General features: G+C 49.3%; 1 protein-coding gene across 2 annotated transcripts in view; it reads left to right on the top strand.

The window, feature by feature from the left end:
• The window catches only part of HELZ2 (helicase with zinc finger 2), a 62,856-nt gene that overhangs the window by 33,896 nt on the left and 10,466 nt on the right, over positions 1-18,494 (top strand). For both annotated transcript variants that reach the window (XM_069751053.1, XM_069751054.1), the window contains exons 15-19: positions 6,937-7,129; positions 7,210-7,344; positions 8,610-8,825; positions 12,002-12,155; positions 12,241-12,408. In XM_069751053.1, coding sequence (XP_069607154.1) covers positions 6,937-7,129; positions 7,210-7,344; positions 8,610-8,825; positions 12,002-12,155; positions 12,241-12,408 — 866 coding nt within the window. The remainder of the gene's footprint in view (positions 1-6,936; positions 7,130-7,209; positions 7,345-8,609; positions 8,826-12,001; positions 12,156-12,240; positions 12,409-18,494) is intronic.

The raw sequence follows: 18,494 nt of genomic DNA, 5'->3' as shown, positions 1-18,494 counted from the left end.
GTTAGGGAAGTTAGACAGCTCATGGTCAAGAATAATGATACATTTAGAGAAGATGAGCCAATTGATGGGGGGCCGTTTTAAGATTTTGAGCTGGAATGTGAGAGGCCTGGCGGAGAAATCCAGACGAGCCGCGAGTTTGCAGTATGCAAGAGACCAACGGGCCTCAATGATATGTTTGCTGGAGACGCACTTGGTAAGGGAGAAAGTGGATGTCTTAAATAGATGTTGGATTCAGAAGGGATATCACTCTACCTTCTCCACGTATGCAAGAGGAGTGTCAATTTTGGTTCCAGCGGGAGTACAGTATGAGGAGGTGAAGGTTTGTGTGGATGCGGATGGTCAGTATGTACTAATACAGTGTATATTGTATGGAGTGAGAGTATGTATTGCAGCAATGTATATTCCACCTCCCTACTCAAGCAGGAAGATTAGAGAAGTATTGGAGCGAGTGGAACGATGGGGGCCGACACCACTGATGATTATTGGGGACCTAAATAACATCTGTGATGACTTTTGGGATAAAAATAAAAACACCCAGAATAGGTCGGGGGGACATACTACAACATTTGGCACCTATATACATGAGATAGGTATGATTGACCTTTGGAGGGTCAGACGTGGGGAGAGAGGGTATTCATGTTACTCGCCGGCGCATGCCACGCTCTCTAGAATTGACATGGCTCTGGGTAATAGGCTCTTAGACACACTGGTTGGGGAGGTGAGATATCTGCCAAGGGCCTTATCGGACCACAGTCCAATTGAGGTGGAGTTTAAATTGGCGGGGACACAGTCTGTAAATGGGAGAGAATGGAAGATTCATCCTAGTTGGTTACATAGTATTGAGTTGAAAAGTATAGGACGGGAGGTGGCGGAGTTCTTTGTTTTAAATGATGGGAGTACAGATGCTCTTACGATTTGGGATGCAATGAAGGCGTATCTGAGAGGACTACTGTTTAGAGATATTAGTAGGTGTAAGCGGAGGACGAGAGAGGCAGAAAGGGCGGCAGTTGATGAGTTGAAGGATGCAGAGGATGGGATGGCTACACTGGGAGCTCCTGAGGCTGGGAAAAGGCTGAAAAATGCACAAAATCAATTGGAAAAAGTACTGTTGGAAAATGCTGAGAGGAAGCGGGAATTTCAAAGGGTGCTGTATTATCAGGAGGGATAAACAGTGGGTCATATGCTGTCGCTGGTGGCAGCTGCTCAGAGAAGTACTTCATATGTGCACTCGTTGGAGCCTGTAAGTGGAAGCAGAGTATCTGAAACACCTGAGATTTTGAGGATTTTTGCGGACTTTTATGCAGACTTATATTCCTCCCGGTTTGATGAGTCGGTCGGAGATACATTGACTTTCTTGGAGGGTCTGGATCTGCCGAGACTGAACGAGGTAGATAGGGAGAGCTTGGAAGCCCCTATCACGGAGGAGGAACTGAGTCGGGCATTGATGTCCATGGCCAATGGGAAGGCGCCTGGTGTCGATGGATTACCCGCCGAGATCTATAAAAGTTTGGGAGAAGTGTTGATTCCTAGATTAAAGACGGTTCTGGAGGAAGCTAGGTCCCGGGGGTGTTTGCCAGCTTCTATGAGAGAGGCCATTATAGTGGTTATTCCAAAGGAGGATAAGGATTTGGGGAAACCTGAGTCATATCGCCCAATCTCTTTGCTAACTATTGATGTCAAGCTTCTGGCCAAGGTGTTAGCTTCCCGTCTGTCTAGTGTCATTACGGGCCTGGTGCATCCGGATCAGTCTGGCTTCATGCCTGATAGGTCAACGGCGATTAATCTACGGAGGTTATATGTGAATCTGCAGATGAAGTCTTGACAACTGTGGCCGGAGGGTGATTGCGTCATTGGATGCCCATAAGGCGTTCGACAGTGTAGAGTGGGGATATCTCTGGCAGGTGTTGAAGTGTATGGGTTTTGGTCCGCAGTTTGTGGCTTGGATTCAGCTGTTGTATTCATTACCGACGGCCAGAATCAGAGTGAACGGGGAATTGTCTCAGCCTATAAAGTTGGCTAGAGGCACTAGGCAGGGATGTCCGCTTTCGCCTCTCTTGTTTGCTTTGGCTGTGGAACCTCTTGCCGCCAAGATTCGACAATCTGATGGGGTCCCTGGGTTTAGATATGGGGAAGTTGAGGAAAAGATAGCGTTATATGCAGATGACGTTTTGCTGTTTCTGGCTGATCCGGATGATTCACTGAGAGGGGCCATTGAAATTGTTGAAAGATTCGGTTCCGTATCGGGGCTAACAATTAACTGGGGCAAATCGGTTCTGTTTAGGGTGGATGGCGTAGGAGAGAATGCGAGTGAGACTGTGGGTGATGAGCGGCTTAAGGTGGTATCTCATTTTAAATACCTTGGGATATGGATTTCGGTTCCAATCGCGGAGTTCTTACATAGGAATCTGACTCCTGTTATGGGGGTGCTCAAGGCAAAAGTAGATGCTTGGAATAAGTTACATTTGTCGGTGGCTGGTAGGGTTAATCTTATTAAAATGGTCCTGATGCCTAAAATTCTATACGTTTTACATAACGCGCCAATTTGGATCCCGCGGGGGAAATTCCGACAGATTAATGCCCTCAGATTAATGCCCTCTTTAGAAGCTTGATATGGGGGAGACAATACCCACGTATTAGCCTGGAGACGCTTCAGCGACCCAAGGAAGATGGTGGTTTGGCTTTGCCCAACCCTGAAATATATTTTCTGCAGCCCAGAGTCAGCATTTGAAGGGCTGGGCGCGGGAGGCGTCATCCAGTGCAGTACAACACCTGATGGAAGGGGTGACAGGCCGACGCCCGGTAATACAATGTTTGGAAGACGGCTCCTTGGGAGCATTGGGGAAACTATATCCAACCCCGTTTCTGATACGTAAATTGTGGAACAGACTGAGGCAGATTCGGGGGGTTACAGGGCTAACCAAATTTACACCGATATGGTCTAACAATAACTTAAAGGAATTTGCGGCTCTGGGAGGTCTGATAGAGTGGCAGACTAAAGGAATTTGCTTTGTATACCAGATAGTCCAACAACGAGTGTTGAAATCCTTTTCCCAATTGCAGGCAGAGTTTGGTCTGAGGCCCACAGGGGAATATCAGTATGCACAGATGAGACATGCTTTTGGAGCTCAAAATAAGAGTACTGACATCAGGATTCAGGAGGACATAGTATTGGAGTATGTGTGTGGTGACGGGACTACAAGGGGAGTTATTTCCACCCTATATAAGGACCTTATGCACACGTATCTGTTAGATTTCCCTATAAAGGCAAGAGCTAAGTGGGAGAGGGACTTGGGTCCGGTGGAGAATGAAACCTGGGAATCTGTGCTGGAGTGGGTTCCACGATTATCATTGAGTGAGCCGTATAGGCTGTCGCAGCTCTATATTTTGCACAGAGTATATAAATCTCCGGAAGTGTTACACAGAGCGGGGTTGCGTGCCGACTCTGAATGCCCGAGGTGTGGGAGTGAGAATGCAGGAATATATCATATGATGTGGACGTGTCCTAGACTGGCCGCTTTTTGGGTGGTGGTTTTGAGTCGGGTGGAAGGAGCGTATAAATGTAGAGTCCTGAGAGATCCGATAATATGTTTGTTGGGATATGTGGATGAAATAGGAGTGGACAACACCTGGAAGATTGCAATTGCTAGGTTACTATATATGGCTCGGAGAGTGATAGAACGGAACTGGATAAAGGTAGAACCACCTGCGAGGAGGGAATTTCTTCAATATGTACAACACGGTCTAAAGCTGGAAAAAGGGGTTTACAAGAGACGGGGGAAAATAGAAATGTTTAATAAAATGTGGTCTCCATGGCTTGAGTTGGGATGAGGAGTAATAGAAGTTGGGAATTATAGGCTTCTGATAGGCGAGAACTACTTGAGGCATTGGCGGCCTCAGGGGAGTTTAGATTGGGGATGAGCTGTCCTGTGGGGGGGGGGGGGGAGGGTTGTTGTGGGTATGTTGGGGTTTCTTAAAATTAAGAAAAGGTATATGTAACATATTGAAATGTGGATCAGAATGTGATGTTTTTTCGTTTATTGTTAATAAAAATCTATTTAAATTAAAAAAAAGGAGCAAGGGGATGCCTCGTCACCTGGGTCTTGTCCCCTCTCTTCTCACCTGTCTGTACCTCCTCTCCATCTGCACTCACCTGTCTGTATCGCCTCTCCCCCTGCACTCACCTGTCTGTATCTCCTCTCCCCTGCACTCTCCTATCTGTATCTCCTCTCCCCCTGCACTCACCTGTCTGTATCTCCTCTCCCCCTGCACTCACCTATCTGTATCTCCTCTCCCTCTGCACTCACCTATCTGTATCTCCTCTCCCCCTGCACTCACCTCTCTGTATCTCCTCTCCCCCTGCACTCACCTATCTGTATCTCCTCTCCCCTGCACTCACCTATCTGTATCTCCTCTCCCCCTGCACTCACCTGTCTGTATCTCCTCTCCCCCTGCACTCACCTATCTGTATCTCCTCTCCCCCTGCACTCACCTATCTGTATCTCCTCTCCCCCTGCACTCACCTATCTGTATCTCCTCTCCCCCTGCACTCACCTCTCTGTATCTCCTCTCCCCCTGCACTCACCTATCTGTATCTCCTCTCCCCCTGCACTCACCTCTCTGTATCTCCTCTCCCCCTGCACTCACCTATCTGTATCTCCTCTCCCCTGCACTCACCTATCTGTATCTCCTCTCCCCCTGCACTCACCTGTCTGTATCTCCTCTCCCCCTGCACTCACCTATCTGTATCTCCTCTCCCCCTGCACTCACCTATCTGTATCTCCTCTCCCCCTGCACTTACCTATCTGTATCTCCTCTCCCCCTGCACTCACCTCTCTGTATCTCCTCTCCCCCTGCACTCACCTATCTGTATCTCCTCTCCCCCTGCACTCACCTCTCTGTATCTCCTCTCCCCCTGCACTCACCTATCTGTATCTCCTCTCCCCCTGCACTCACCTATCTGTATCTCCTCTCCCCCTGCACTCACCTGTCTGTATCTCCTCTCCCCCTGCACTCACCTATCTGTATCTCCTCTCCCCCTGCACTCACCTCTCTGTATCTCCTCTCCCCCTGCACTCACCTATCTGTATCTCCTCTCCCCCTGCACTCACCTGTCTGTATTTCCTCTCCCCCTGCACTCACCTATCTGTAGCTCCTCTCCTCTTGAGCTCACCTGTCTGTATCTCCTCTCCCCCTGCACTCACCTATCTGTATCTCCTCTCCACCTGCACTCACCTCTCTGTATCTCCTCTCCCCCTGCACTCACCTATCTGTATCTCCTCTCCCCCTGCACTCACCTGTCAGTATCTCCTCTCTCCCTGCACTCACCTATCTGTATCTCCTCTCCTCTTGAGCTCACCTGTCTGTATCTCCTCTCCCCCTGCACTCACCTGTCTGTATCTCCTCTCCCCCTGCACTCACCTGTCTGTATCTCCTCTCTTCCTCCACTCACCTATCTGTATCTCCTCTCTCCCTGCACTCACCTGTCTGTATCTTCTCTCTCCCTGCACTCACCTGTCTGTATCTCCTCTCCCCCTGCACTCACCTGTCTGTATCTCCTCTCCCCCTGCACTCACCTGTCTGTATCTCCTCTCCCCCTGCACTCACCTGTCTGTATCTCCTCTCCCCCTGCACTCACCTGTCTGTATCTCCTCTCCCGCTGCACTCACCTGTCTGTATCTCCTCTCCCCCTGCACTCACCTGTCTGTATCTCCTCTCCCCCTGCACTCACCTGTCTGTATCTCCTCTCCCCCTGCACTCACCTGTCTGTATCTCCTCTCTCCCTGCACTCACCTGTCTGTATCTAGTCTCCCCTTTCCTAACCTGTCTGTATTTAGCAAACTGGTCTAGCTTCGCACCTTTGTACTCACTTCTGTTTGCTTTTCTGTGTTCTTCTGTCCTATATTTCTACCCTTACATTTTTTTATCAGTCTGTGTAACTCCTTATTTACAGCTGGGATGCAAAAACTATGTATCCTTTCCCTCCAAGTTCTCATCTTTATGCCCTCCTGCTTAAATATTTCCCCTGGCCATCACTCCTCCCCTCAGTAGTCACCTACCCATCACTCCTCCTGTCAGTAGTCACCTGCCCATCACTCCTCCCCTCAGTAGTCACCTACCCATAACTCCTCCCCTCAGTAGTCACCTGCCCATCACTCCTCCCCTCAGTAGTCACCTGCCCATCACTCCTCCCCTCAGTAGTCACCTGCCCATCACTCCTTCCCTCAGTAGGCACCTGCCCATCACGCCTCCCCTCAGTAGGCACATGCCCCTCATTCCTCCCCTCAGTAGGCACCTGCCCATCACGCCTCCCCTCAGTAGGCACATGCCCCTCACTCCTCCCCTCAGTAGGCACATGCCCCTCACTCCTCCCCTCAGTAGGCACATGCCCCTCACTCCTTCCCTCAGTAGGCACCTGCCCATCACGCCTCCCCTCAGTAGGCACCTGCCCATCACTCCTCCCCTCAGTAGCCACCTGCCCATCACTCCTTCCCTCAGTAGTCACCTGCCCATCACTCCTCCCCTCAGTAGTCACCTGCCCATCACTCCTCCCCTCAGTAGTCACCTGCCAATCACTCCTCCCCTCAGTAGGCATCTGCCCATCACGTCTCCCCTCAGTAGGCACATGCCCCTCACTCCTCCCCTCAGTAGGCACCTGCCCATCACTCCTCCCCTCAGTAGGCACATGCCCCTCACTCCTCCCCTCAGTAGGCACATGCCCCTCACTCCTACCCTCAGTAGGCACCTGCCCATCACGCCTCCCCTCAGTAGGCGCCTGCCCCTCACTCCTCCCCTCAGTAGGCACATGCACTCACTCCTCCCCTCAGGCACCTGCCCATCACACCTCCCCTCAGTAGGCACCTGCCCATCAGTCCTCCCCTCAGTACGCACCTGCCCATCACTCCTCTCCTTTTAACTCATCTGTATTTTCTGAAATAGGTACAAAAAATTACTGGCCGATGCTCGAAAATGGGAACTTGAACACCACGACATCATTCTGTGCACCTGCGTTACCTCATCCAGCAAAACCCTGACAAATTTGCCAGTGTCTCAGATTATTATAGATGAGAGTGCGATGTGCACGGAGCCAGAGACGCTGGTTCCCATTGTCAGCCACAAGAATGCACAATCCGTAAGTGAGCCTATAGCTGCTGCCCATCATTTTCCGAGCTTTATGATGTGACTGTCACTCATAGACTTTCTCTACCACAGATTGTTCTGATTGGAGATCACCGCCAGCTGCGGCCTGTGATCAAGAATGAAGTTTGCCGTACTTTGAAAATGGATCGTTCACTGTTTGAGAGATACCAGGAGAGGGCGCTGATGCTGGACACACAGTACCGCATGGTGAGTGGCTTTTACCTACCATAGAGGCGGATCTCGCTACTGCGAAATAGCAGTGTTATAAATTTACCTGTAGACACCTCTACTGGGTGTTAACTACAAGCAGAGTTCTACTGGTCTCTGTACCAGCTGCCAGGATTAGAATAACATGGCTGTTCTCAGAACAACACCACCTTGTCTAAATGAGTGTCTGAGCAATTTAATTGAATCAGAGTACAAGCTAGCGAAGGGGATGGCTGCCGCAGGCTATACACTTAGAGGGGCCCACTAGCAAATTGGTGAGCTGATGCTCGAGCAGATCACTCAATACTTCATTATGATGGCTCTGGGCCCCACCTCATCTGTGGCGCAGCTAAGGTCCCTGCCTCCTCAATGGCATGGCGCAGAGCCTCCACGGTGGCACCTTTCAGGGTCCTGCCTCCTCAGTGGCACTGTTCAGGGCCCTGCCTCCTTGGTGGCACCACTCAGAGCCCCACCTCACCTGTGGAGCAACTAAGGGCCCCACCTCCTCAGTGGAATGTCTCTCGGGGGGGCTCCTTTGTGGCACCTTTCAGGGCACTGCCTCCTTGGTCGCACCCTGCCTCCTCGGTGGCACTCTTCAGGGCCCTGCCTCCTCGGTGGCACCACTCAGAGCCCCACTTCATCTGTGGAGCAACTACGGGTCCCACCTCCTCGGTGGAATGGCTCGGGGCCTCCTTTGCGGCACCTTTCAGGGCCCCATCTCCTTGGTCTCACTCCTCAGGGCCCTGCCTCCTCGGTGGCACTGTTCAGGGCCCCACCTCCTCGGTGGCACCACTCAGGGCCCCGCCTCCTGCAAACAGCAGTGTGGGCATGCACATTCCCAAGGCTCTCTTGCGGTGGAATGACACGTGACCTGGCAGCCAGTCAGCGTCACTGTCTCCGCCTTCGGACAAATCAAACATCAAGAGGAAGTCCGGGCTGCAGCTGCTCTCACTTATTCTTGATGCTCGATTCATCCAATGGTGGGGACAGTGACGTCAGTGCTGATTCGGTACTGGGCTCACATGTCATAACAACCGCACGAGAGCGCCAAGAATTTGCCGACACTTCGGGAACGGCGCCGGTACAGGAGGTGAGTATAGGCTTTATTATTTTATTGGTGCCAAGCATTTAGATGAAGAAGAGGTTGTCCTACTAGTGGACAACCCCTTTAATAGATTTTAGCCGCTGAGGCCTTGAGCGGGTCGGTCATTATAAGTAGCAGATTGTAATAAAGCTCATGTCTCCTGCTTTCTCTCTGTCTCCAGCATTCGGATATCTGTGAATTCCCGTCCAATCAGTTCTACGATGGTCGGTTGCGCACTTCAACCTCAATCACCCTACAGCCCAGTCTATTCTACTACCAAAACTACTGCTGCCCCCTGCTGTTTGGGAAGGTGTTTGGACAGGAGCAGAGTCTGACAGTAACCAGTGAAGAAGGGAATATTAACTCAAAAGCAAACACTAAGGAGGCTGAGCAGGCGGTATGTATACATCGCCCCCTGTCCCTTTACTTTGCTGCCTAAAGTGGCCATCCTGTAGCTACCACTACCGTACAATATACTATAAAACTGCTTCTTAACAGGTCTGTGCAATATAATGGTGACCTGAATGGAGTGAAAAGGATTATTCCCAGGGCTATTTAATTTCTAATCCATAATTTGGTATTTACTAGGCGCATGCTCACACAGTTAAATTATAGCATTTGTTCTGACTTTAGCCACCACTAGGGGCAGGAGTGGGATGAGAATTGTTTAACAGGTTTCTCTATTCGTGTTAGGAAACCGTGCCCATTTAATTGCCATGACCCTTTTGGTAGCCACACGTATTTTCAAGCACATTTTCCTCAACCAGAAAATACAAGTAACAGTAACTAAAAGTAAAGGTGCTTTACCCTCTTTACCCCACCTCATATTCTCATTGCCGCCTGTCAAGTATATGCTGTTCCAGTGAACCTGTCAATCACGTCTTACTATAGTGAATAGTATTAAAGAGGTTTTCTACAAGTTTTTAAAATTGGTACCAAAGGAACCCTGCTCAAATTGGAAAGGGTGACCTCCTGTCCACCTGTCACCTCAACTGTCTGCTACACCTAATCTTTCACCTCAGAAGCCAAATATGCACGAAATAACATCACACTGTGATCAGACCATATATTATCACTATACCAAATAATACCACATACAAGGAACAAATACCGCCACACCATGACTACATATTACCACCACATAGTGACCAGATATTACAATACTGAACATTAATAAAAACCACAATAGTAATAACACTAATATTACTATCAGTGCTATTATATGTAAATGCTCTGTATATAGTGTAAGTGTACAGGTAATAAATACAGGGATCATTAGTGACATTATGCACAGGATCTCTATATATAGTGTACAGGTAATACTGTGATCACTATAAACAGGAGCACTGTATAGTGTATAGTGTACAGGTAATACAGTGATCACTAGTGAAATTATACACAGGAGCTCTGTATGTAGTGTACAGGAAATACAGTGATCACTAGTGACATTATACACAGGAGTTTTGCATATAGTGTCAGTGTACAGGTAATATAGTGATCACCAGTGACATTATATAGATAAGTTCTGCATATAGTGTCAGTGTACAGGTAATATAGTGATCACCAGTGACATTATACACAGGAGCTCTGTATATAGTGTAAGTGTACAGGTATTAAATACAGTAATCACTAGTGACATTATACACTAGAGCTCTGTATATAGTGTATAGTGTACAGGTAAAACTGATCACAAGTGACATTATGCTGTATACACTATATAGTGTACAGGTAATACAGTGATCATTGGTGACATTATGCAGAGGAGCTCTATATATAGTGTACAGGTAATACAGTGATCACCATTGACATTATACACAGGAGCTCTGCATATAGAGTATAGTGTACAGGTATTGCCGTAATCTCCGGTGAAATTATACACAGGAGCTCTGTATATAGTGTATAGGTAATACAATAATCACTGGTGACATTATACACAGGAGTTCTGTATATAGTATACAAGTGTGAACTGGAGTGTTCTATATACTGTATAGTGTAAGTGTACAGTGACTCACCAGTGACATGTCTAGTTGAAGTAATTTATCTTCACTTTTCTTCTTCATCTTGCGCAGAAGGCTATCACTTCTTCATCTTAGCTGATCGTTTCCTGGACATATTCCCCAATTTTTTCCCCCCGACTTCAACACTTCACTAGATGGAAGAAAAAAAGCAAGAGAAGCAATAGTGTGTGATAATCACACCATACATATACCCTCTGGCTCAAGACAGAATCAGCTGTGGAGGATATCCACTAATAAAACATAACCTTTAATGATAAATACTAAAATATGCACACCCAACAGGACACAAACAAAAAGAAAATATAAAGTGCTCAGGTGAACCAGTGCTCAATTTAAAATGTAATGGTTTGATCTCACCCAAGCTGCCGGACACTGTATGCTTCCGCACGACACAGTAGAGATCCAGGTTTGTGAAAGGAGGCAGGGCTGAAATTCACATATCTACCCTGTAGCCCCTGTGTAACTCCTGTCCTGACAAGGACAGGCCCCAAATGGACCTCACTATAGGGGACCAACACACCCAATGTATATGAAGGCAGGGTCCCAAATCCTCTTGAAATATAGTTTCCTCCTCCCTACGCGTTTCAGCTCTGGTCATGGAGAATCATCAGGGGAGTCACATAGAAGGAAGTGCCAACAGGCACAGAAATTATAAGTGTAAGTCCGTACAGAATATGGGGCCTGCAGTGGCTAGGCATCCCAAGCTGGAGGTGACAGACGGTGAGATCAAACCATTACATTTTATATTGAGCACTGGTTCACCTGAGCACTTTATATTTTCTTTTTGTTTGTGTCCTGTTGGGTGTGCATATTTTAGTATTTATCATTAAAGGTTATGGAAGAAAAAAAGCAACATAGTGAAGCCCTGCACACTAACAGGACATCCCTCCTCCCCCATTGAAAACAGTATCCTCAAAAGTAAAATATATTATAGCAGTAATAATGTCCCTTAATTGGCCCCTACCGTAATTATGTCCCCCACTTGCCACCATAAACTAATTATGTAATGTTCCTCATTCTGGCCTCTATACAGTAAATATGTCACTCATCTTGGCTTATTCCTGTAGTAATGTCCCCCATCCTATAATAATGTCCCCATTGTGGACCCATCCTGTAATAATATCCCCCATACTGGGCCCCTTTCTGTAATAATGTCGCCATCATGGGCTCTTCCTGTAATATCCCTCATCCTGGGTCCCTTGCTGTAATAATGTCCTCATCCTGGGCTTTTCCTGTAATGTCCCTCATCCTGGGCCTCTTCCTGTAATAATGTCCCCATCTTGGGCTCTTCATGTAATGTCCCTCATCCTGGGCCTCTATATAATAAAGTTCCTCATCCTGGTCCCCACGTGTCACCAATATTGCTGGTCTTCTGTAGCAAAAAAAAAAAGATTCTTCTTTCTTGTCCTCAGGCTTGTGGCGTCCTCTTTCTGTTCCATATACAGTGTGGACGGGCTGGAGCATGGCAGTGCCACCATATGCTGGTGACTTTGCACCGACGTCAGCTGCCAGCCTCTGGTGGCTATTTTAACTGTTTTCTCAATTACGTTTTCAGGTGCGTTTGGCAAAACTTCTGATCAGTCGGTCTGTTTCTGCCAAAGACATCGTTATCCTGACCCCTTACAATGCCCAGGTGGCATTGGTCACAAAGAAACTGCAAGAACAGGGACTGAGGGAGGTCACCGCCTGCACCATCATGAAGAGCCAAGGTTACTATTAGCCCATTATATGGGTATTACGGTATATTAGTGGTGTCTTACAGCAGTATTACATATACCTTTCCTCCACCTGCAGGGAGTGAGTGGCGATATGTCATCTTTTCCACCGTCCGTACAACTTCGGCTGAAGAGTACGATTCTCGACCTACGTACAGTTGGCTGCGGCATTATCTTGGTTTTCTTTCAGACCCAAACCAGATAAATGTGGCACTTACAAGAGCAAAGGAGGGACTGTGTGTCCTAGGTAAGGAGAATGCATACATGGCGGAGCACGTCATCTATCACAGTATACAGAGCAGAGCACGTCACCGATCACACAGTATACAGAGCAGAGCGCGTCACCGATCACACAGTATACAGAGCAGAGCACGTCACCGATCACACAGCATACAGAGCAGAGCACGTCACCGATCACAGTATACAGAGCAGAGCACGTCACCGATCACACAGTATACAGAGCAGAGCACGTCACCGATCACACAGCATACAGAGCAGAGCGCGTCACCAATCACAGTATACAGAGTAGAGCACGTCACCGATCGCACAGCATACAGAGAAGAGCACGTCACCAATCACACAGTATACAGAGCAGAGCACGTCACCAATCACACAGTATACAGAGCAGAGCGCGTCACCGATCACACAGTATACAGAGCAGAGCACGTCACCGATCACACAGTATACAGAGCGCGTCACCGATCACACAGTATACAGAGCAGAGCACGTCACCGATCACACAGTATACAGAGCACGTCACCGATCACACAGTATACAGAACAGAGCGCGTCACCGATCACACAGTATACAGAGCAGAGCACATCACCGATCACACAGTATACAGAGCAGAGCACGTCACCGATCACACAGCATACAGAGCAGAGCACGTCACCGATCACACAGTATACAGAGCAGAGCACATCACCGATCACACAGTATACGGAGCAGAGCACGTCACCGATCACACAGCATACAGAGCAGAGCGCGTCACCAATCACAGTATACAGAGCAGAGCACGTCACCGATCACACAGCATACAGAGCAGAGCGCGTCACCGATCACAGTATACAGAGAAGAGCACGTCACCGATCACACAGTATACAGAGCAGAGCACGTCACCGATCACACAGTATACAGAGCAGAGCGCGTCACCGATCACAGTATACAGAGCGGAGCACGTCACCGATCACACAGTATACAGAGCAGAGCACGTCACCGATCACAGTATACAGAGCAGAGCACGTCACCGATCACACAGTATACAGAGCAGAGCGCGTCACCGATCACAGTATACAGGGCAGAGCACGTCACCGATCACACAGTATACAGAGCAGAGCGCGTCACCGATCACAGTATACAGAGCAGAGCACGTCACCAATCACACAGTATACAGAGCAGAGCGCGTCACCGATCACAGTATACAGAGCAGAGCACGTCACCGATCACACAGTATACAGAGCAGAGCGCGTCACCGATCACAGTATACAGAGCAGAGCACGTCACCGATCACAGTATACAGAGCAGAGTGCGTCACCGATCACACAATATACAGAGCAGAGCACGTCACCGATCACACAGTATACAGAGCAGAGCACGTCACCGATCACACAGTATACAGAGCAGAGCACGTCACCGATCACACAGCATACAGAGCGGAGCACGTCACCGATCACAGTATACAGAGCAGAGCACGTCACCGATCACACAGTATACAGAGCAGAGCACGTCACCGATCACAGTATACAGAGCAGAGCACGTCACCGATCACACAGTATACAGAGCAGAGCACGTCACCGATCACACAGCATACAGAGCGGAACACGTCACCGATCACACAGTATACAGAGTGGAGCACGTCACCGATCACACAGTATACAGAACAGAGCACGTCACCGATCACACAGCATGTGGCACTTACAAGAGCAAAGGAGGGACTGAGTCCTAGGTAAGGAGAATGCCTACATGGCGGAGCACATCATCTATCACAGTAAACAGAGCAGAGCACGTCACCGATCACACAGTATACAAAGCAGAGCATGTCACCGATCACACAGTATACATTGCAGAGCACGTCACCGATCACAGTATACAGAGCAGAGCACGTCACCGATCACACAGTATTCAGAGCAGAGCACGTCACCGATCACACAGCATACAGAGCGGAGCACATCACCAATCACAGTATACAGAGCAGAGCACGTCACCGATCACACAGCATACAGAGCGGAGCACGTCACCGATCACACAGTAAACAGAGCAGAGCACGTCACCGATCACACAGTAAACAGAGCAGAGCACATCACCAATCACAGTATACAGAGCAGAGCACGTCACCAATCACACAGTATACAGAGCAGAGCACGTCACCGATCACACAGTAAACAGAGCAGAGCACATCATCAATCACAGTATACAGAGTGGAGCACGTCACCGATCACACAGTATACAGAGCGGAGCACGTCACCGATCACACAGTATACAGAGCAGAGCACGTCACCGATCACACAGCATACAGAGCGGAGCACGTCACCGATCACACAGTAAACAGAGCAGAGCACGTCACCGATCACACAGTATACAGAGCAGAGCACATCACCGATCACAGTATACAGAGCAGAGCACGTCACCGATCACACAGTATACAGAGCAGAGCACGTCACCGATCACACAGTAAACAGAGCAGAGCACATCATCAATCACAGTATACAGAGTGGAGCACGTCACCGATCACACAGTATACAGAGCGGAGCACGTCACCGATCACACAGCATACAGAGCAGAGCACGTCACCGATCACACAGCATACAGAGCGGAGCACGTCACCGATCACACAGCATACAGAGCAGAGCACATCACCAATCACAGTATACAGAGCAGAGCACGTCACCGATCACACAGTATACAGAGCAGAGCACATCACCGATCACACAGCATACAGAGCGGAGCACGTCACCGATCACACAGCATACAGAGCAGAGCACATCACCAATCACAGTATACAGAGCAGAGCACGTCACTGATCACACAGTATACAGAGCAGAGCACGTCACCGATCACACAGCATACAGAGTGGAGCACGTCACCGATCACACAGTATACGGAGCAGAGCACATCACCAATCACAGTATACAGAGCGGAGCACGTCACCGATCACACAGTATACAGAGCAGAGCACATCACCGATCACACAGTATACAGAGCAGAGCACGTCACCGATCACACAGTATACAGAGCGGAGCACGTCCCTGATCACACAGCATACAGAGCAGAGCACGTCCCCGATCACACAGTATACAGAGCGGAGCACGTCACCGACCACACAGTATACAGAGTAGAGCACGTGACCGATCACACAGCATACAGAGTGGAGCACGTCACCGATCACACAGCATTCAGAGCGGAGCACGTCACCGATCAGACAGTATACAGAGCAGAGCACGTCACCGATCACACAGCATACAGAGCGGAGCACATCACCAATCACAGTATACAGAGCAGAGCACGTCACCGATCACACAGCATACAGAGCGGAGCACGTCACCGATCACACAGTAAACAGAGCAGAGCACGTCACCGATCACACAGTAAACAGAGCAGAGCACATCACCAATCACAGTATACAGAGCAGAGCACGTCACCAATCACACAGTATACAGAGCAGAGCACGTCACCGATCACACAGTAAACAGAGCAGAGCACATCACCAATCACAGTATACAGAGCGGAGCATGTCACCGATCACACAGTACACAGAGCGGAGCACTTCACCGATCACACAGTATACAGAGCAGAGCACGTCACCGATCACACAGCATACAGAGCGGAGCATGTCACCGATCACACAGTATACAGAGCAGAGCACATCACCGATCACAGTATACAGAGCAGAGCACGTCACCGATCACACAGTATACAGAGCAGAGCACGTCACCGATCACACAGTAAACAGAGCAGAGCACATCATCAATCACAGTATACAGAGTGGAGCACGTCACCGATCACACAGTATACAGAGCGGAGCACGTCACCGATCACACAGTATACAGAGCAGAGCACGTCACCGATCACACAGCATACAGAGCGGAGCACGTCACCGATCACACAGCATACAGAGCAGAGCACATCACCAATCACAGTATACAGAGCAGAGCACGTCACCGATCACACAGTATACAGAGCAGAGCACATCACCGATCACACAGCATACAGAGCGGAGCACGTCACCGATCACACAGCATACAGAGCAGAGCACATCACCAATCACAGTATACAGAGCAGAGCACGTCACCGATCACACAGTATACAGAGCAGAGCACGTCACCGATCACACAGCATACAGAGTGGAGCACGTCACCGATCACACAGTATACGGAGCAGAGCACATCACCAATCACAGTATACAGAGCGGAGCACGTCACCGATCACACAGTATACAGAGCAGAGCACATCACCGATCACACAGTATACAGAGCAGAGCACGTCACCGATCACACAGTATACAGAGCGGAGCACGTCCCTGATCACACAGCATACAGAGCAGAGCACGTCCCCGATCACACAGTATACAGAGCGGAGCACGTCACCGACCACACAGTATACAGAGTAGAGCACGTGACCGATCACACAGCATACAGAGTGGAGCACGTCACCGATCACACAGCATTCAGAGCGGAGCACGTCACCGATCAGACAGTATACAGAGCAGAGCACGTCACCGATCACACAGCATACAGAGCGGAGCACATCACCAATCACAGTATACAGAGCAGAGCACGTCACCGATCACACAGCATACAGAGCGGAGCACGTCACCGATCACACAGTAAACAGAGCAGAGCACGTCACCGATCACACAGTAAACAGAGCAGAGCACATCACCAATCACAGTATACAGAGCAGAGCACGTCACCAATCACACAGTATACAGAGCAGAGCACGTCACCGATCACACAGTAAACAGAGCAGAGCACATCACCAATCACAGTATACAGAGCGGAGCACATCACCGATCACACAGTACACAGAGCGGAGCACTTCACCGATCACACAGTATACAGAGCAGAGCACGTCACCGATCACACAGCATACAGAGCGGAGCATGTCACCGATCACACAGTATACAGAGCAGAGCACATCACCGATCACAGTATACAGAGCAGAGCACGTCACCGATCACACAGTATACAGAGCAGAGCACGTCACCGATCACACAGTAAACAGAGCAGAGCACATCATCAATCACAGTATACAGAGTGGAGCACGTCACCGATCACACAGTATACAGAGCGGAGCACGTCACCGATCACACAGTATACAGAGCAGAGCACGTCACCGATCACACAGCATACAGAGCGGAGCACGTCACCGATCACACAGCATACAGAGCAGAGCACATCACCAATCACAGTATACAGAGCAGAGCACGTCACCGATCACACAGTATACAGAGCAGAGCACATCACCGATCACACAGTATACAGAGCAGAGCACGTCACCGATCACACAGCATACAGAGCAGAGCACGTCACCGATCACACAGTATACAGAGCAGAGCACATCACCGATCACACAGTATACGGAGCAGAGCACGTCACCGATCACACAGCATACAGAGCAGAGCGCGTCACCAATCACAGTATACAGAGCAGAGCACGTCACCGATCACACAGCATACAGAGCAGAGCGCGTCACCGATCACAGTATACAGAGAAGAGCACGTCACCGATCACACAGTATACAGAGCAGAGCACGTCACCGATCACACAGTATACAGAGCAGAGCGCGTCACCGATCACAGTATACAGAGCGGAGCACGTCACCGATCACACAGTATACAGAGCAGAGCACGTCACCGATCACAGTATACAGAGCAGAGCACGTCACCGATCACACAGTATACAGAGCAGAGCGCGTCACCGATCACAGTATACAGGGCAGAGCACGTCACCGATCACACAGTATACAGAGCAGAGCGCGTCACCGATCACAGTATACAGAGCAGAGCACGTCACCAATCACACAGTATACAGAGCAGAGCGCGTCACCGATCACAGTATACAGAGCAGAGCACGTCACCGATCACACAGTATACAGAGCAGAGCGCGTCACCGATCACAGTATACAGAGCAGAGCACGTCACCGATCACAGTATACAGAGCAGAGTGCGTCACCGATCACACAATATACAGAGCAGAGCACGTCACCGATCACACAGTATACAGAGCAGAGCACGTCACCGATCACACAGTATACAGAGCAGAGCACGTCACCGATCACACAGCATACAGAGCGGAGCACGTCACCGATCACAGTATACAGAGCAGAGCACGTCAC

The sequence above is a fragment of the Ranitomeya imitator genome, chromosome 2 (assembly GCF_032444005.1).
Source record: "Ranitomeya imitator isolate aRanImi1 chromosome 2, aRanImi1.pri, whole genome shotgun sequence".
Lineage (NCBI taxonomy): Eukaryota > Metazoa > Chordata > Amphibia > Anura > Dendrobatidae > Ranitomeya > Ranitomeya imitator.
Note: the sequence above shows the minus strand (reverse complement) of the source record. Positions and strands in the feature narration are given on the sequence as shown.